Below are 21240 nucleotides of genomic sequence, written 5' to 3' on the forward strand. Positions count from 1 at the left end.
TGTTCTAATTATTCTTTTCTCTTGCCATTTTTGACATCAAGCGCGAGTTTATAAAATGAAAATAAACCAAATAACCTTTTCTGCTACAATGGATAAATAGTCTCTATTTAAAGCAAAAAAGAGAGAAAAAAATTCTCAAAAAAGCACTTAAAAGTGCAATAACTTTTAAAAAAAATTGGAATTTCGAAAAAAAAAAAGCTGGATTAAAGTTTATAAAAAGAAGGCTTTTTCAGTACATTAAATTTCTACCCTGCAGTTGTATTTTAATGACCTGAAGCGCGTTTCAGTAATCATTCTTGATCAAATGAAAGAATGTTTAATTTTTTTCAATTCTCTGCTTATTTTTCTACTCACCTTTATAATTTCAAGTTATTAAATATTAAGGTTTTTGTATTGCAAAGCAAACTATAACGTTAAGTTAAGCACCTAACACAGCGGCTACGTTTTTTTTGCGATATTTTGTGAACCAATTAATACAAACAATGCACATCCTTTCAAACAGAAAATAAAATATTGACATCTAGTAATTTTTTGAGTAGTCATTTTGTTGCTTCACTGATTTAGAGTAACTTGTTAGGGGCGTATTAATTGCAATAAATAGCCGTCTCTCCTTCTCACTTTTACAGTCAGCAGCAGCCGGATGTTAAAAAGCTATTTAATTAGTGTGCAACGGAGCGAACAACTTTTTACCACTCTTTTATCTAAACCTGGTCGAAGACCCCACTCCTTAACAAATGGAACATTGTCCATCTTAAAGCATTTTCTATCAGATCTTACAAAACGGATAGAATTGTTGTAGTAGCTGAGATTGGATGAATAGACTTTCCATTGATTGTTTTTGATATATTTTTCCAAATAATATTTTGTAACCTCGAAGAACCTATTATAAAACTTATCTGCTTGATTGATAATTGCTTGGTTGCTGGAAAACGAACATTATCAAATTGTATGATAACTATCAAATAAGATTTTTCTCAAATTGTCAGTGCATCATAAAAATACACTGCTTAATGTAGTTAGTAACCAAAGATAATTCTCTTCTGTAACACTCCAATTGGAAACTTGCAATCGACGTCACGCGTGGGTCAGCCATTCAGATTCGATACACATGCGTGAAGTCACATACAAATATCGAATTAAATATCTGAAAATTGATTCAGCTTGGCAATAAACCCAAACCTTAAAGCTGCAATGTTAACATGCCATGCACAGCTTCGTGATTAGACACAGCCATGTTGTACTAATTGCAAGTACCTAATTCTAGGAAACCAGTTGTAGAATCAGTAGAAATAATATCAATCGCTGTAAAGTATCTTACCATCTTCACCCAGTGGAATTTTTACAGCCCTATTCTAGGGTTAAGTGACAATAGATTTCAATGATATATTTCATCAAAATGATGTCAAGCGCATAAAACTTTTAAAAAATTATCTGTCTTTACACTATTTTAATTAAATTAATTGCCAATTATTTAGATTATTTATCAATTATTTTTATTTAACAGTAACATTACTACGGTTTATCAGCATTGTGAACTGTAAAGGTGATTAAAAGTTTTACACCAACTGATATGTTTTCGCCGTAATTGAAAGTTTGAAAATTAAAAGACAGGACTTGATGTAATGGAATGAATTTAGAATTTAACTAATCACGACGAAAAAATGCACTTTATTTCCTTTTTAATGTATCTATTTTAGTTTCACTTGAGTAAGGCAATAAGGGCCTTACAATTTCAATTCAATTTTTTCAATTTGAATGAAAAATGTTAATGATATGGAATTTTTTCTTGCAAAATTAAAATGATGCCCATCAACTGAATATTTTTAAATGTTGAAGGAAAGAGTTTGGCAATACTTGTATGGCTTAACAGTACTTGATGTTTCGAAGGATGCATTTGATTTTTGATTCATCACGTGAATAGATTTGAAATTGGTTTAATTCGACTCAGCGTAAAAAAAGAAATGCACTGGGAACTATACCTTACTTACATTATAATTATATCAATATTATAATTTCTCACCTTTTTTGCCAGCTCCCATAGGCTTCAAATCTCATCACTGTTTTCAGTTAATCAACAATGCGAACAAAATGAGATCCCTCACAATATGTAACCATAAAAATCTACACTAGGGATGTAATTAAAATACCTATTTTGAATAGTGCAAAAATAAAATAAAATTATACTTTGCGTAATTTAATATTTTTCGAAGAAATGAAAAAAACTATTCATTTTAGATAGTCACAAAGATGCATAAAAAATTTTTAATTGTCACATTATATAAAATATGGAACACTAAAAAAAAGAGAAAAAGTATGGAGCACTTCTATACTGACTCATGTAAACAATCTTTCTTGAGCAGCAAATGTTTTAGAAGATTTTACGTAGTGAAACTACTGGCGACACAATTTAAAAAATCAGACTTGAATCTTTTTTTTTACCCTTTTTTTTTCCTTTTTAAAGGTACTTTTAAAAAAAAGTTTTTTCACCCATGCAAAATTTGGATGGACCAAAATGAAGACCGGAAGTGAATCCCACTCTATCTTTGATGCCAGCAATTTTGAAATCATTCTACAAGGATTGCAATATTTATATAAGAATGCCTTTTTTAATTTAAAGGAAACTCTCATTTTGATCGATGCAAATTTAGCATTTGTAAAATACCATTTTTAAATGGTTTCGCCATGTAAAATCATATAAAACTGCTTTACATAGAGTTTAGTATAGAAGTGCTTCCATTTTTTGTCCCACCTCTGTATATTTGTTTTAGAAAATGTGTAATTCTGATATGAAAGTATTTTGGATACGATTTATTAAAATTGAAGAAATATTAAATTAGGAAACAATAAGCAATGCTTAGTCATACCTCACACTCTTCTGAAACAATCAAAACAACTACGTCGTTTCGCAGTTTGCCGTTGCATAGTGCATCTATATCAGAGCAGTTAAATTTTGAAAAAGATAACATACAACATTAAATTCTTCTCCTATTTTAAACAGAAGTAAACTACTTGTAACTACCACTATTTATAAACTGTTACTACGTATATAAATTTTTTATGAATTTTTACATGCACAGAGCTGCCAACTTTCCTTGCTTTTTGATAAAAGTTCTTTTATCGATAGCTAAGTTTATAGTTTAATGTATAATTCGTTGTTTGGTAAAGCTGATTTAAAACTATTTTCCACCCCATTGTTTTTATATGATTCAAAAGTTTATATGATGCTGGGATAGCCTGGTTGGTAGGACATTGGACCCACGTCCAAGTGGTCGTGAGTTATATCCCCACGGCCCGAAGGCTCCCAATGCAGTAAGTGATGACTGATACACATTAAATCTGTCGGATCACAAAGTCCTCTATGTTACTATAACAAATCAGTACCTCTAAGGATTCTAAATTAGAAATGGGTCGTTCTTTGGTTCAGGTCAAAATCACGATCTATGGATGAGTGAATGAATGTATGCATGAATGGGTCCACCCTATAAACGAGCTGTGACGTGTGTGTGGCTGAAGTTGTATTCTTGATCATAGATGGTGCTACTGAAAAACAAGCAGTGCAACCTCTGCCTTCAATTCACTTGGTTCCCCCAAGCAGACTTGCTGGTATTTGGCAAGTGGCATTAGAAACAACAACAAAAATTTATATAAAATGCCACTTTGTTCCATCTCTCTCGTGATGAGACTTTAAAATGTCGCAAAATTACCAAAAATTTCGATAACTTTAGTTTTTAATTGCCTATCACTTTATAAAATATTTTGCTTAAAAGCGTGGCAGCCCTGCAAGTAAATAAATTTCTATACCATTTGATTTTCTCACTTTAACGAAATAGAAGTTAAGGATGAAGTCGAGCAGTCCAATTATGCATTCACCAATAAATATATGTGTTTTAACTGATATTAACTGATGATTATTTTAACTGTAGTGGTAGTCATGGATAGTTTACTTCTCGTGAAATAAAGGAGATTACCAATACTTTACATTACCCGTCATACCTAACCTTGGTTTACAATCTTTAACGCACTATATCTGAAAAAAGAAAAAAATTAAAACAGAGATAAGGTAAGAAACTCTAAACTTACCAAACCCTAAAATTACCCAACGAAAAAAAAATAGAGGTTCTCATAATTTTTTCTAAAAATAAATTACCATCTGTCCATCGCATTCCCGCCATTTTGATTCCGTAAGTGTTTGGGCAGCTTCAAATTGCATTTAGAATAAAAATAAAATTAAATTTCTTCCGAATCATTCAATTCGTGTAGTTTATTAATAAAAACAAACCTACGCTCTTTGTTATGACATCAAATATCTGCATAATTGCATTTTTAAACTTTTTAAGTTCTAAAATTAAAACCACTTTAAAAGTTCCATAATTTTGGAGGAAAAAACGTTCCAAGGTCGCTGTGGAGTTCCGTATCCTACGTACTCTGAGTGAGCTGCATAAATATTGAGTCAAGCTTAAGATAACGCCGTGTTTCGCTTTAAATCACCTAAAAATAATCACAAAACATATAATAGCTCCATCACCATTCGTTGAGTTTTTTCTTCTTCGTGTTATGGAATCCTTGTCTGGAAGGAATCCAGAGACTTCTTCTTTCCTCTTCATGAAAAAATATAATATCTCTGTATCTTACCATTTCTTCCAGACAGCAGTTGTTTTTTTATATTTTTTTGTTTAGGCTGTTACAATCATGTGGCATCAAAAGTTGTTCTCAATTTTTATTGACAGAACACAGTGAAAAGTATTGAGTCATTTGAAAAAATAAATAGATCCATAAAGATTTTCTGAATGATCCAACGTACTTTTTGCTGTATTAAATTCGTGTAGGTATTTAAAAGGACCACGAAGGTTCCAATCATTCGAGTGACATCTACCCTGTAGATTCATATGCAATTACGTTTTTTATTACTTAATTGGAGACCACTCTAAGTTTCAAAACTCAAGGCTCATATGTTTTTGCAGATATATATAAATAAACAAATGTGTCCTGTGTTCTATCCAGGTAGGCTTCCCCGTGTTGAATAAGGAAAAAAAAGGTTTTTGCTTGTAATTTAACGTGTTTATGTTTGTGCAATGTTATGTGTTATGCAATTCAATAATATAATCCTAACCGGGATATTTTAAAACTCACTCGACTGATTTTAAGTGTCCTCACTTCTCTACTACGTAGGGAGTGGAAGCAAGAAAACGATAGTGCATTTCAGTTCATGATGTGATACTTTAAGGTCACATTTTTTTTGTCTCAAGTGTTATTTTAAAAGGACTAGACAAGTGTACCGTTCTTTATAAACTTCGACATTCAGACAAAAAAGGAACTACATTAAAAATATCATTTTGGAAAAAATCTGTATCTTTCGGAACAAAACTTATTTCAGATTTAAAATATCCGCATCCTAATTAGGTACTTGCATATATGCAACAAAAAACTTGTTTCCAAATGAAATCCATTTTGCAAATAATATGTAAAAACTGATAGGATTTCATAATTAGCATTTATCTTAGCAAAGGAAAACATTTATATCCATCATAATGTAATTAAAACTAAAAAGAAAAACAGGAGGGTGGTGTTTAAAAAATTGGCGGCCTCATATCATTAGATGGAGTATGTATTTTTGTTGTTTTACTTTAGCATGATAATAACGTTTTCGTGTTTTTAACATATAGAGTTCAGCTCAGCGTCGTCACATGTTTTCTAAATTTTCCACTCATTCAATAAACACAAAAACCGTCTTTATAATTTTTTATGCAAATAAATAATTCTCCACTACTTTCAGATTACAAAAAATAATACGATCAGAATCAGTATTAAAGTAAATGTGACCATTTGTCTGAAATTAACATTAGTAATAATAGCAGTTAGTCATGTTACTAATAAATGAGAGGAAATAAGCACTCTGAAATTTTAAATTTATTTTATTATTCATTTTAGATTTTCAAGTTTCTTGAAATTATAATTGTTATAGAAAATATTATTTTTTCTATTGACTGGGGCTACAGTAGTTTTTTAACTTTCCGATTCATTTTCTTAAAGTAATAATGGTTTATAGATAACAAACGGTATAAAGGTGAAATAAATATATAAGTAAGATAAATTCACAAATTTTTTAAAGTAATTAAAAGTAACTACATTTTGAGTAGTACCTAATCCTTTACTACTATTTATAACGTATCTTATTGTCATCTAGTACCTCCCTGCTTTTTGTATAATAATAGATAGCCTTTGAAAATAGTGTCGGAACCAAAGGAATTCAGTCAAAAATTTTTAATCCGAGCGAAAACGATTTATGTTTGAAAATTTCAACCACTGAACTTTGAACATCTGAACAACGTTTCTAAATTTTTTAAAATAATGGTAGGCAACCCATGAATTTGTCAACTGTTGTAAGCTAAATAGGGTTCGTAGTTTTATTAACATACAACCAGAAATGTGTACTAGCTCCGTTTGGTGGACTAAATTCACTTATCAGGTTACATTTTAATGTATGATTCCTGATTTAATTTATAGATTCCTGATATTTCCCGATTTTTTTTACTTACGTTTTCTTACTATAACTGCAGAAATATTCAATAAAATTAAAAAAAAAAGTTTTAAGTAGAAGTTTGCTAGTTAAACTTTTTACATTTTCAAGATATTCAAATCGTTTTTTCTTTCATTAGTTACAAAATACAATTACAAACAAAATTATGAGAAAAAAATTTTTTTTAAATGTTTTTTCCGCATGCGTAGTATGAATGGATTACTTTAAAAACTCATATCTTGCTCAATTTTCAACGATTTGTTTTTACTTTTCAAAATTTAAAATGATATTTTTATTTTTAATTGAAAATTATTCAATAAATTTGTTTAATTTTTTTTGAATACTTTCGCAGTTATACTAAGAAAACGTTAGTAAAAAACAGTTTTAATGAAAATGTCCATAGTTCCATGAATATTTAAGCTAGGTTTACGAAATTTAGTGCATTTATTTCGTATGATAATCAACTTAATTGACATGAGTTAACGCCTTATTTTTTGGCCTTGAGTGTTCAAAAACATTCTTTTTCGTTCGTTATTTATTGTCGGTCCCTCAATTATTAAAGCTTCACTGATATTTATGAGAGATCGCATGACTTAAACACTTATAAAGTTTTAAAATAATTCTCTAAATATTTCTTGAGAAATACGAAAAAATGAATATATATCGAAGTATTTCCATTATTTTGCTCAATCCCTGTAAATGCCACTTTTCTGCAGTTATCTCTTACGGAGCCTTTTAAAGTGTTGATAAAATTCTGAAAGCACAATAAAAGATTTTGCAGCCTGTGGAGTAGTTGGCATATCTATACAACTTTCGTTGATTTATTTTTATTTGAAGTGGAAGCGTCCTTAGCAGAACAGCGTTTGCAGAGCAAAATTTATGCAAAATAATGGAATAGTTCATGTTTTAAAATAATTTTGAGATGATTTGATAGTTAAATAATTTACAAAATACCTATAAAAGACCCAATGAGCATGTTTTTAAATGCTGGTGAGATTTTAAATACGCATGATTACTTGATTTTTATTTCATAATTATTATTATGGGGAAATTGGATAATATGAATATTAAAGATTAACAGCGCCAGCTCCCTGAAGATAAGCTGGAATGAAATAACTCTTATGAGTTACATGATTTTTTTTAAAAATTGCTCCTTTACGGAGAAGGTTTCAAAAGTCGAAATAGGTTACTTTTCCAAAAAGGTAAGTATTTAGGGTAAAACTGTAAAGTGTGGAAAAAACCTTAAGAAATGCATTTTCTCTAAAAAAAATTACTAAATAAACCTTTTTTTACTTGTAATTTATTTTTAGAACATCTGTATTAAATTACAACTATTCTAGAATATTCCACTTAATTTATATCTCTATCCTCAGGAGTGAGATAAGAGTAATTTTAACTTTTCTAATAAAAGGGAATGAAAAAATTCAATTACAATTTAACCTCTCTACTAAATTTCAAACACTGACTCATGTTTGAGGAACTTAATATCTTGAGGACCGCTTCCATCTTCTTACCTTCTTTTATAGGGTGTTTAAAAAAAGGTAAGGATTTCTAAACGCCTTCAAGGTGTAAAAGTTTATAATCATATATTAATAACATTGAGGCTGGAAATGGCATGTTGATTATTATTATGCTTGAAGTTTATTTTCTTATAACACAAAAATGGTAAAATAAGTTAGCAACACTGCCCTATTTTTTTATAAACTTTTTTATTATAATATGTCTTAAATAGATCGAGCAACATTAACTTAAAAACAAAATTAATAGTACTGAAAATTTGGTCTGTTTTTAATTCCCAAAATCTGTAGTGATCAAAATTTTATAAGGATCTTGGAAATGTTTTAAGCATTTTCGTTGCTCATAGAATAAAAGTTGAGGAAAGGATAAACAAGATGGAATGTCAAAATTATGAATCATTCCTTAATAATGTATTTCGAGAGAATGTGAGTGACCATTTCTTGTTATCTCAGAAATTAAGCTGAGAAATGTGATACAGTTACAACTCGAGTGAAATCCAAGATTATTTTTCTTTGGACAGTTTTCATAGTTTGGAAATCGGCCAACTATCAAATATTCAAGCGTGGAAGATTCCTTAAGAGATGCAAGGTTCAAGTACCTGTTGATGGCTCAAGATTTAGATGTTGCAACCATGTAACGACTCATTAAAATTTGTTTCCATAAAAAAAGATTCAAGCTAAACTATAACACATTAATTTTTTTTATTTAAATATGAAACCACCTAGCACCATTCTCATATCGCATTCATGTTTACTAAAAGCGAAGGTATAACTGCCATTTCCATGGAATATATTTCCTATAAGCAGATAACTATAAGCAGAAATTTTTAAAAATTTTGTCATCTCTTAAAACCGCATCAAATCAGACCTTCTGAATTATTTAGACAGGGTAGCCGATATAATTTTAAATCGAATTTAATGATGAAACAAAGAATGTAATTTCAAAGTATAAATTTTACTGCTTATTTAAATACAAAACTAAAATCTTCCGGAGAAACCGGAAACATTGCCAACTATCTGAATGCTTAAGGCGAGACAGTAAGAATCGATTTTTGGATGTTTTTAAATAAATGAATAAATAAATTAGTAACGGCTCAACTTCCTTATTTATTATCAGTTTCTAGAGGAGTAAACACGCAAAATACTTGTAAATAAAAAAAGATATTCGATTATTTATAGCGATTTAATATTTTACCGACATTAATTTTTAAATTAAGCAAAACGATAAACTGTTCACTTACACAATATCTTAAATTTGCTACCACTTATTTTCATTAAGCTTTTGCCACTTTTGCACAATAAAGGCACTAAGACCTTCGAGAAATTTTTTTTCTTCAGGAACGCCTCAACATTTTTTTTAAAATGTAGATTTGTATCTATGTATATAGCAATGTTTAAAATTGGAATTTTTGTGAACATTGATTGTTTAGATACTCATGTTTATAAGCTTGTACACTGTAAAAAAAAATTTGGTAAACAGTTGTCACCATTTTCGGTGTCGAGGTAAACTAAAATTTTTGACAGTGCATTTCTTTATTTACTTTTTTACTGCTATAGTTTCATTTATTTATTTATTCATTTTTTATTTGCTTGTTTACTGATAATATATACTTTCAATCGCATTAAAATCAATGCATGGCTTCATTTCAAAAATATTTAGTTTGAGTAACAAGCATATTTTTAAGAATATAGTTGCTCTTATTTTTCGTAATCAATGTTATTTTGTCAATTTTTTATAAGTTTTTATGTGAGAACTACAGTTCTGTAGTTAAAAATTTATTTAGTTTGCTTCGACACCAAACATGTTGACAACTAAACACCAAAACATTTTACAGTGCATACGTCTTTTATTAAAAGTAGCTTTTTGTTAAAAGTAAAAATAAAATAAAAAGTAATAATCAACTTTAAATAAAACAAAAACAAAAGTAATAATTTATTTTTTTCTAAATAATAAATTGCAGTTTTAAAATAATATTTTAAAATAATTCCAAGTATTATCATAGATAACATTAATTAAAATAGTGTATTTTTTTTAAATGATTGCCGAAGATAATTTATTTCTTGTTTTTTCTTTTTTGAAAATTTTTTGTTCTGACATCAAGATATTGAAATGAAACTTTTCAATTACTTGATCTGAGTGTCCATATTGCATTTTATAAATTAACTGTAACTTTGATTGTGTAACCACCAATAAAGAAATGAACACTCGAAGAGATTCAGTTTATCAGAGCCCAATTTCTTCAAAAAATTAAATAAATATATTTTCAGATTCTTTTCTTATTTTTTATTTAATTTTATTCTATCTTAACTGGCTGATCTTCTTGTAATGCTTTTTTTTCTTCTTCTTCCTTATTCTTGTTGAGGTTCTCTCTCCCCCCTGTTTATTTTGCGTAAAATAGAATAAAAAATATCTGTATAAGGTTTTTAAAAAATGAATTCGTTATCAAAGTATAAAGCTTTGTTTGCGCATAAACAAAATAGTTTTAAACAACTGTAAAGCGAAGATTATAGCTGTTGTTCCCTATTTCGGTTGTATAATTAATTTCGAAAAATTCTTAAGTCATTTTTGTAACTTTTTAACATTATAATTAAATAGAAGCCAGTGTTACTCATACCTTTAATAATCAATTTAAATGTGTCAAAAACTGATTGCCTCTCGTTTTGATAAAAATGCAGCTGTTTTTTTATTTTTTTATGCAGCATTAAATTATTTAATAAAACCAGCCATGCTTTAATTCACGTGCAGTTCTATATTTTTTTTTATTTCAAATAAAAACCAGACCTACACATATTACAGAAACATAAAGTGATGGAAAACGGAGGAAAACATATCGCACATATGGCAACTGACAGCTGCAAAAATGAGAATTGGCGGCATTCCTTAAAACCAATCATTTCCTTATAAAGATATACTCTCCTCTCCATCACCCCTAAGTTTTGATATGTTAGCAATCATGCTTACTGACTCCATCCTTTTCTTATTCTTCTTAAAAAATCTGTCTGGATACTTAAAGGAAAGATGACATCATCTTCATTTCCAATGAAATGTGACGTCATAACAGTGACGTGTTAAACAACTATTAGTGTATGCGGTTTGGGAGATAAATTTTCCGGTGGTATCCTAAACGCCTACGATCTTGGGAGATGATCTGTCTAGGAAATTAACTTCAAGAATATTCAGTAATTTAAAAACTTTACACCCCGATCTATCGCACCCTTAATTAACGAATTTCGCTATTTAAGGAACATTTTTCTTCCAAATTAAAATGAACGCAAAATTCCTGTTTAACTGACGGATAATGCATTTAATTATTACATTCTGCATATCAAAATGATTTCATTGAACAATTTTCTTTCTTAACTTTATTTTATTTATTTATTTATTTTTAGTTTGGATGAGAAAAATACTGAATTGATTTTCAAATAACTGTGTTCATCTTATTCAGAAAAGAAAAAAAAAACTTTCCTTGGTGCCAACAAAACGGTTTTGTTTGATAAAATCTGATCTGACAGAAGCTTTGGACCACAAAACTCGGTTTGTATAATTTTTTTCATTAAAGCTAACTACAGGCTGCCAGTGGCTTAGCTAGAGGGGACATATGTCCCCGGGCGCAGCTTCAGAGGGGCGTTAAACTCAAGCAACATAATTAGAACAAAATTTAATGATAAAATATTTTTATAAATATTACCTATTTCATTTGCTAATTACGGGCCTGTAAGCTTTCAAAAATTTTTAACTAATAATATATTAAATATATTAAATAAAATGTTTAATGCAATTGTAGTTTTCATTCTATGCTAGGTTTTTTAGAACTTAAAAAAAAAAAAAGGACTGAAATATTGAATGAAAAAATACTTCAAAATAATTCTTATTATACAATTACTTAAAATCATAAACATTCAAAGTGTAACAGAAGCTTCATTAATGATATAGTTTGATATTAGATCTAAAAAAAAAAAAAAAAAAAATCTCGAATGAAAAAGTTTAAAGTTACCGTGTTTCGATGTTTTACGAAATAATATTAAAAGTTTGTAAAATTTTATTTACTCTATATATTACAATCAGAATGCAGTTTTAAATTATCAGAAATTCAAAATGGTCCCAAAAAGCATAGTCTATTAATAAGGCTGTCATCGTATTTCGAGGGGAGCAAAAATTGAATTTGTCCCCGAGCGCTACAAGCCCTAGCTACGTCTCGCCTCTGCAGACTACATCAAGTTGCTTAATAGGGCAAAACTGAGAAGGAAAAATACTAAAACTGTGTCTAGAATATTCTATATTTTGGAAAGTAATCTTGAGATCGAATTTCTAAAAATACAATTGAAAAATGCATGCTAAAAAAAAAAAAAAAAAAAGGAATTTCAGAAGAAGAGAAGAATTCTTCTCATTTGAATGGAACCCGTAGAAAGAAATTATATGGAGAAAAAAAAATATTGTGATAAATTTTAACTAAAATATCACACCATGCTGACGGATCTATGCTCTTTCGATTCGTTAAATCAGGGCCCGATTCTATGTCATGCAGTATTAATAATGAAAAAGTTTCTCCAGTTTTGAAACATTTTCAAAATATTTGCGTTGTGCAATTTAAAGATGAAATTAAAATAATATCCTGCAGTTAAAAGTTCCCGGAATGTTAAAGTTTTTATTTAATTATCCATGAAATTGAAATATATTTAATTTTTTAAGCAGTAAAATAACCGGGCAAAGATGGAAACATGCATTACTCCAAATTTTTGAAAGGAAACGAAATACTTTCAGTTTTAAAACTCAAATGGCATGAATTTTTGGCTTAGTTGTAAGATTTTTTAAAAGAATTAACAAACTTGGAAGCATATTTATTTAAATTCACACCACACTATGAAAAACACAACTGTCCTAATTTTTTTAAAAAGAAAAACATTTTATATTTTAACCTATAAAGGTCGAAGTAATATTTTCTATAAACTTTGTGTTCAGCAACTCTGTGATCTGTGAGGATAAATTTTCTCAATTTTGATTTTCTCATTTTCGGATTAGCTGGAGCACTCACATTTTCACGGAGCTGTGACTAATGACCTCAGTCGTTTTTTTTCTTCTGTGTTATAAGTAGAATTTGTTGTCATTTTATAATTGCCTATCAGGACTTATCGTCAATCAATAATCCGATCACTTTCCTACCGGCTAAAGTTTTCAGAACTTCACTAAAGCTCTGTGTCGGATAACAATAAAATTTCTTATAGTTTCCTGATAGCTTCAACAGCACTTAAGGAATTTATACAGAGTCATTAAAAATTTTGACAATTTTCCGACTAACTAGCGTGTTTAAATTTTATCAAGAGCTCTGAGCTAGATGACAATGAAGGTTTCAATTGTTTAATGGTCCCGCAGTGAACTGATCGTTAAGACACGGTTCCCAACAGATCACCGAAGTCAAGCATCACTGGCTGCTGTCAGTGTGAGGGTGGGTGACCACTTGGATTAGTCTGCGTAGGGACGGAGGGTGTGCGGTATTGGTCCTCATTAAACTGTTCTTCCTCAAAGTGCTCGACTTTGCTCGACGCGCAGGTCGTCGGGCTACCGAAGCGGGGGTGCCATCCCCTTTGCAGAGGATCAAAATTGTGATTGCACGTCTTCGGATCATCCTCAGGGATGCTTCCCAGGCCGTCGCCAATAGCCCATTGTGCAGCTCTAGTGCGACGTAAATGAACTACAACAACAACAACAACAATTCTTTAATGACCATTATTTGCAGAATTTATTATCATATTATCACCAAGTAAAATTTATAGCTAATCGAAATTTTGACTACTTCCATGACATATCAATAAGCAATTTAACAGATACAAAATTAAATTGAAGAATAAATAAAATAAAAACCTTTAAACTACGTTTAGCCTACATACTATAAGTTTAAGCCTGTATATATGTAGGGTGTTCCGTAATAACTATCCTTAATAATTTTAAAAAAATTTTAAATAATAAAAATGCGATGCACATCAGCAATTAATATTAAGAGAGGAAAAATAAGAATTCAATTCTCACAATATAAATTTAGTTATCATGCTTTTAATTTGATGAGGAATGTTGGTCTAACACAAAAGTCTGCTGTATGTAATGACATTAATTATCCAAGAGACTATGATTAAGAAGGTTCGCACACTGAAACCATTATAAATGAATAAAAGTACTCGAATACTTTATTCAAGCTAGCTTTACAATAGCTAGATTTTTTTAAAGAATAAAAATAGCATATTATGCACTTTTCGTGAAATTTATTTAATATCCATTGACATTTTTTTAACAAAAAAATATTAAATTGCACGTTGCTTCTACGGACCAAAAGAGGTTTCATTTTATTCATTTCTTTATTTAATTAAATTAAATTTGAAAAAATAGTAACAAAAATTTCTTTGGTTATTTACTAAAGGCAATGGCTGTTACAAATGAAAACTATCAGTCATATTTTTTGTAAAAATAATAAACATTCTAATATATTCCATCTTTTTGCAGCGTAAAAGAGAAAAAAGAAATTTGAAAAAACCGCTTCTTTGAAGGAAGTGAGGTCACTAGTGGCGCTAAGAAGTGAAGTGAAAAACTATCAAAAATGCAGCAACAGCAGACGACTGCAAATGGAAACCTGGCTCAGGGTGGACAACAAGTGGAGAACGAGCCAGACGAAATGGAACGTGACTTAGCCGAGGATGCGGTGTGGAAAAGAATACAACAGAACACCTTCACGAGGTGGGCGAACGAGCACCTGAAAACAGTAAATAAAACAATCTCAAATTTGGAATCGGATCTTTCTGACGGATTAAGATTAATTGCTTTAGTGGAAGTATTGTCCGGCAGACGATTACCTAAACACAACAAAAGACCCTCTTTTAGATCACAAAAATTGGAAAATGTATCAGTTGCTTTGAAATTTTTGGAAATCGATGAAGGGATTAAAATTGTAAATATAGGTGAGTCTCCTTTTTATTTTTAGACAATTATTTTAAAATGCTTTTAAGTAAACTCGGTTTAAAAAATTTGGTTGAAAAAGTATTTCAATGTTAACATTTCGAATAATTTTAAAACAAAATTATATTTCAATTACTGATACAATTATCGGCATTTTTGTACTATTTATAAATTTTTAAAAATTATAGACTTAAAATCTCATGTGTCTCCTATTTAACCCATATCTAAATATTAGTTTTCGTATCTCGGATTAGTTTTAATGCTTTTAGTACATTAAAGTCTGTTTGATGTCAATCTTGCGTGTGAGTAAACAAATTAGGATATTTATTGGCTAATATTATTTTTGATGCTTAGATATATTACAAATTACAATTAAAAACAATTTAAGTGTACGATAAGTAAACAAATAGAAATTACTGTTAAAAAATAATAATAAATATATTTGTATGTAACGAATTCCATGAGACTTAAAGAATTTAAAATATCGAAGTTGCAAATAGCTAAAATTATGTTAAGACAAAAATATTCAGTATTTTAATGAAAAATTAATTTTTATACTAACTAAAACAAGTAAATTACTATCTCTAACAGTGCTTTAAGTAATGCATAAAACTTTTTGCTGAAACATTAACTTATGATGTAATTTTAATCTATTTACTAAAATCACAAAATTTTGGAAAAGATGGTCCATATTTTATTTCCGATCTTTCAGGATAAACCATTATTTTTTAATAATCATTATCTAGAAAATATTAAAAATTTTTCAATGCAAGTAAATAAATTTTTAAAAAAAATCTCAGTCTCAAAGAATCTCATTCTTTATAGAAGGGGGGGGGGGGAGTATATCTTAAGATAAATACGCGGCACAGGATCCCAACTTGCCTCACTGGTCTTTCATCCAAGCGGTCATCTCAGTGGTCGCTCATCCATTTGGTCAGTAGTTTCTTCTCAGTTGTGTTTCGCGTCAGACACGATAGATGGTATCGTTTGATTTTGTTGTTTTTGATTCGTCGTATAATTGCATTCCCCCCCTTAAATATTAGTTTTAATTAGTAAAGTCTCATCTGGTTGTTATGCCATTAAACTGCACTTAAAAACTAATGATCAATAGTGTGTAAGACACGTTTTACCTCAATATCCCCCCAAAAATTTAGAAGTGCGATTCCTAGTTCTGGTTTTTATTACTTTGCTTAGAAATACGGTTAAAAAATTAGTAACGTAAGAAAATAAAGTAAATAAACTAATTTGCTCTTTTTATTTTATTTTCATTAAATTAAAAAAATTTTTTTTAAGTGTAAATCAATTTATTCGTCCACAAAAAGAAAAAAAAAGAAATAAAAAAAACACTGGGAGAATTATTTTTATTCATTGGAGAAATTTTTAATTCAAAATCAAGGCAAAGCTATTGAGAGAAATTAGTTTTTAACAACTGATTCGTAATGACAAAATATTGATTGCTATATCTTTGAACAGGTAATCAATAAATATGTACGTACTTTATTGCTCTACCTAAGCTACGTGATAGAATAGGGAAGAACATTGAGAGTGTAGGAAAAAATGTTTCTCGTTAAATTCTTTTATAATATAATTAATAAAATATTGTATGAGAAATTCTGCGGTACTATACCAAAACTATCTAGAAAAGATAAGGTATCCGCACGGGTTAGCAAGAACAGAAATTCGATCTTTTAGTAATACGAGCGTATTGACATATTTCGAATACCCCCACTGCGCAGTTTAGTTGCCCGAACGATCTGACATCTTTATTTCTCTTTGCTGGACAGTCTTTACGTCGGACTACTAAGTTTATCCGTAGGGAGGAATTCTCTCTTCTAAGAGGTCTTGATTAAATGCTCGATAAAGTAAAAGACTCTTCTTAGAAGACGCGTGCGTACCGCAGCCTTATAATTTCCCATTTAATCTTCCAATCTGCTTAAAAAATGAAAGCAAGCGAATTATTGATGTAAATTCAAGATTTTTTCCTATTTCTTAAAAAATATTTTTTTCGCTAATATTTTATGCTTGTTAACAATGTATGTAAAAAAATGGTTATGAATTTATTTCCCTTTCGAATAAAGAAAGAAGTCTGTCTACAGAATTATTTTGAAATAACTGAACGCATGAAAATGATTGTTTTAAGAACACAGAATTTACTTTAACAATTTAGAATTGTTAAATTTGGAAACCTGTATTAAATAAATTGCTCAAAAATTTTAAAAATTTTGAATAAAAAAATATATTTAAGTGTCATTTTAACATCCGCTCATATTCTATTTATTTAAATCGAAGCGCTGAGATTATTGTAGTCTGCTTACGTTTTGAAAACTCAAAAGCAATTTTCTTCTTCTTGAAAGTGTATGCGAGTGTTTTTTTTCTTCCCGTTTTTGGCAACAATTTATTGTAACTTTGATTGTCCTATTGTTTTAAAGTGGAAACCATATTCATCTTTAAAGGCACTTTTCTACACAAGGAAAAAGAAATGAAAAATAATCTATTTACTTTTGAGAAAAATTTTTTAGTTTTCTTTTTTTCCTTTTAAGACAGAACTTCAAAAGAAATTTAAAATAGTGAAATAGTTTGATAAAAACAGAAATTTAGACTGTCTTACACAAGTGTGGATCTTACCAAAGACCGGGAAGGGATCTTACATTTATCCCAAACACTATCAATTCTATTCTGAAATTTTTCCCTTTGAAATAACAACCGTGTATTAAACATAAGTCTTGAAGTTGTGAACGCTTTGTGGCACCTCCACGGCAGCATAACAACATCTTTACTTTTTTTGAAATTAATTTAAACTAAATTTGGTTGATATAAATTAATTGACTGCTTCTGGTCTGTTGGTTTAAAAAATAAAAATCCTGGAATAAAAATAGAGTATAAATTAAAATTACTGTATCGCATATCATAAATATCTAATTTAGAAAAATCCTGTTTGTTGTAATGAATGGCAATTATTAAATAAAAAAAGTAGTCTGAATATTGTTAAAAAGTTCTACGAGTCAGGCGGCGAAAATTCGAAATAACCCATTTTAGCAAGCGACAGACTTTGAATACGCATCGAAGTTTTGGCAAGTTTGATCAGCGTTTCCCAAATTTTTTTTTCTGACAATGGAACTCTGAATAATCAAGCATATTCCGGTGGAACCCCAAGTAAATAAAGAGAATTATGTACGCTATAACCATTAAAAGACTGCTGCATTTTCAGATTTTTTCTTTTATCTTTTCGATAAAGTTTAATTAAAATATAAAAATTTTTTAAAAAAAAAGTAACTTTTCAAAAAAATTTTGAAATGAAGAATAAAATAAATAATTTTAAGGGGAATGCAAACTCATTTTTGGAAAGTATAACTAAAATTAAATTCTTATTCATTGAGTTATTAAATAATTGTTTCGTGGTGAACGAATCACAAACTATCTATTTTAGTGAATGCAATGAGCGGAATGAAGGAAATAGTCATCACACTGCTATCTATTTGAGATACTGTTGTAGATTATAAACACTGAGTTACAACATATTTCATTCTCTTCCTTTCTTTTTCTTTCTTTCTTTGCAATCACTTCAATAAGGCATTAACAACACAGGTTTTAAATCCATTGTTAACATTTAGGGAACTTCCAAACTTTATTAAATATTTATTTTTATTGTATAGAAGAAATCAGTTACAGCTATAATTTCCCAATAATTGTATAGAATTATAATATTTTCATAATAATTGAAAAAAAAATTAAGAATAATGCCTTTATGTTTGCATACCTTATGGAGCCCTAACAAAGCAGCGTTGGAGCTCTCTATTTAAATATAAAATAGAATCTATCACAAACGCTTTTCTTTTACTATAGCTATCATTCATGTTAATAAATAGCATAAAAGGCGGTGCCTAAATAAGAGCAAAACTTAACGTAACAGTCATGAGTAACTGTTACAAACTCACAACAGGTATAAAAATGGCATAGGATTCGCTAAAAAGAGTAATTTCATGAGCCTTCCGAGCAATCAGGCATACGTTATTGGCAAAACTGCCCATCACAACGGGGAACAATTTTTTTGTTACATTGATATAAATACTTGATTTTGCGTAATTTAGGTGTGGAAATCATAAAGTTACAGAATTTTTTTTAAGAAATTTTAAAAAATAAATATATTTTGTCGAAGTGCACAAGTTTAAAAACGGTATTTTTAACAAGGGCGAACTCCTAGCGAGGTTAGCGCACATCAGGATTAAAATCGCATTGGAACCAGTGTCCGAAATCGTCGTCATACGCTACTAAGGGCGATTTCCTATTATGACCAGGTCAGAATCGAATAAAGAAACAGTTCATGATGGGAAAGCGCCTCTAGCGGCGGATGCTTTTATTTTATATTATAACCGTCGTTGAACAGCCGACCCAATTTTTGGTTTCACGACTACTAATGTTTATCTCGTAGCCTTGTAATTTTGAACCCAATCTAGAAGACAAGGGAACTCCTGGATCAAGTATTGGGAGAAATTCGCCTCCGTGGAGGACTTTTTGATGGAATTAACCCGCATTGTGTTACCTGGAGAGGAAGACCACGAGAACCTCTCTCAGTTAGACTGACGGCAAGGGGACTCTAACCCACGATCCATCTACCACTGAGGATATTTCACGTTAGCGCGGTGGTCGGAGCAAGTCGGATGCGGAATTCATATCGATCAGCTACCGCCGGGATTCGAACCCGGTTCACCTCATTGGAAGACGAATGCTCTCTGAGCCATCGCTACTCAGCTGCGTATGATGACATTTTTGGACTTTGGTACCTATGCAATTTTAATTCTGAATATGCTTCATAAATCCTCCAGAAATTTGTCGTAACATTTAAGGTCCCTACATGTTAAAAATAAACGTTTTTAAACTTACATATTTCGGCAGAATATTGACTAAAAATTCCATTACAAAAACTGTAGCTTGGAGGGAGAATCCGATTTTCGATTTGAAAGCCGCGATACTAAAGTATCAAAGATCTGTTAAAAATATCAGACAACCCCAAAAAAAAAAACAAAAAAAAAATTGCTCTTCATTGTTATTATCAAGCGTTATTCATTGTTATGCATGGCACAAATAACAACCCTTTAACATCTTTGGCTAAGCCCTGATCTAAATCGTGATTGTAAAGGCATCCTACTCACAATAATTAATAATTTTATTTGCAACTATTTCGCTCATGAACTTAAAGGTAAAATATGACTAATGTACTTTTACTAACTAAGCAAATCAAACTTCTCTTTAGGTCAGAAAAAAACTATGTTAGATATGTAAGATCCCGTCGTGCTTCGCCAATCAAATTTTTTGGAAAAAGTTTATCAAAACTTCTTGCATTGATCCGAGACGCTTAAATAGATGCTTATGAAAAAGGCGGCATGTTTGTAAGCAAAATCTTCTTTTGCGAAGAAAATTTCGATTTTTCCTATTGCAACGGATGTGACACATGATGTTCTTTCAGTAACGGTCCACCGGTTATGGACGTTACGCTTTGTTTCAAGTACTACTAATTCTGTAACAATTGTGTTTCAGGTTAGTTTGATTTCTTCCATTTGTCATCCATTCCGCTTAAGTATTATATGACAATGTGCGTTCACCGTTATGTTTCCAGCGGAATGAAACAATCGAAATTTTCCTCAAAGTTTTATTTTAAACGAGGTTTGCAATTCAAAATTTTCATTTAAAATTATAAATTTTTAAGAAAGATATTCGAATTGCTCTCTGTGGATTCTTCTTTTATTTTATTTATTTATTTATTTATTAATCCATTTTTTTTGGTTTGTTGTTAGAATTAGTTTCTTTACATCGTTTGATTTCTTTGTTATGATCACGTCATATCGTTCTCCTACACCAGGGATTTCCAACTTGCATGAGGCCACAATTAGAAACACAAATTAAATGGCGTGCCGCAACTTTATCAAAATGTTTTGTAGGACTCTTTTATGTTTGAAAGAACATTCAATATTACTGTCAGAGTTTTACCAAGTTGTACAAAACAAAGGTATTCAATTACAAATTAAAATAGGAAGTAGATTTTTAAAATTATTTAATTGTTATTAATAACATTTTTGAAAATATTAAACAAATAATAAAAATTCGGGCTACCATAACTTAATGTGCACCTATGTATAATATAATTAATGTGCAACAGATATCTAATTGTTAAGGTATTAAAACTTACATAGTAGCACACAAAATATTCAATGAGAAAATTGTGGCTTGTCTGCTGTAACATATTAGAGGAATAGATATTTGGGAAT

General features: G+C 29.9%; 1 protein-coding gene across 3 annotated transcripts in view; it reads left to right on the forward strand.

The window, feature by feature from the left end:
- The window catches only part of LOC107438849 (filamin-A), a 117130-nt gene that overhangs the window by 21516 nt on the left and 74374 nt on the right, over positions 1 to 21240 (forward strand). For all 3 annotated transcript variants that reach the window (XM_071180270.2, XM_016051240.4, XM_087158073.1), the window contains exons 2-3: positions 11425 to 11569; positions 14528 to 14979. In XM_071180270.2, the coding sequence (XP_071036371.2) occupies positions 14622 to 14979 (358 nt within the window). In that variant the 5' untranslated portion in view covers positions 11425 to 11569; positions 14528 to 14621. The remainder of the gene's footprint in view (positions 1 to 11424; positions 11570 to 14527; positions 14980 to 21240) is intronic.

Source organism: Parasteatoda tepidariorum, chromosome 1, assembly GCF_982258835.1.
Source record: "Parasteatoda tepidariorum strain Cologne lab strain chromosome 1, Ptep-v5.0, whole genome shotgun sequence".
In the NCBI taxonomy this organism is placed as follows: domain Eukaryota; kingdom Metazoa; phylum Arthropoda; class Arachnida; order Araneae; family Theridiidae; genus Parasteatoda; species Parasteatoda tepidariorum.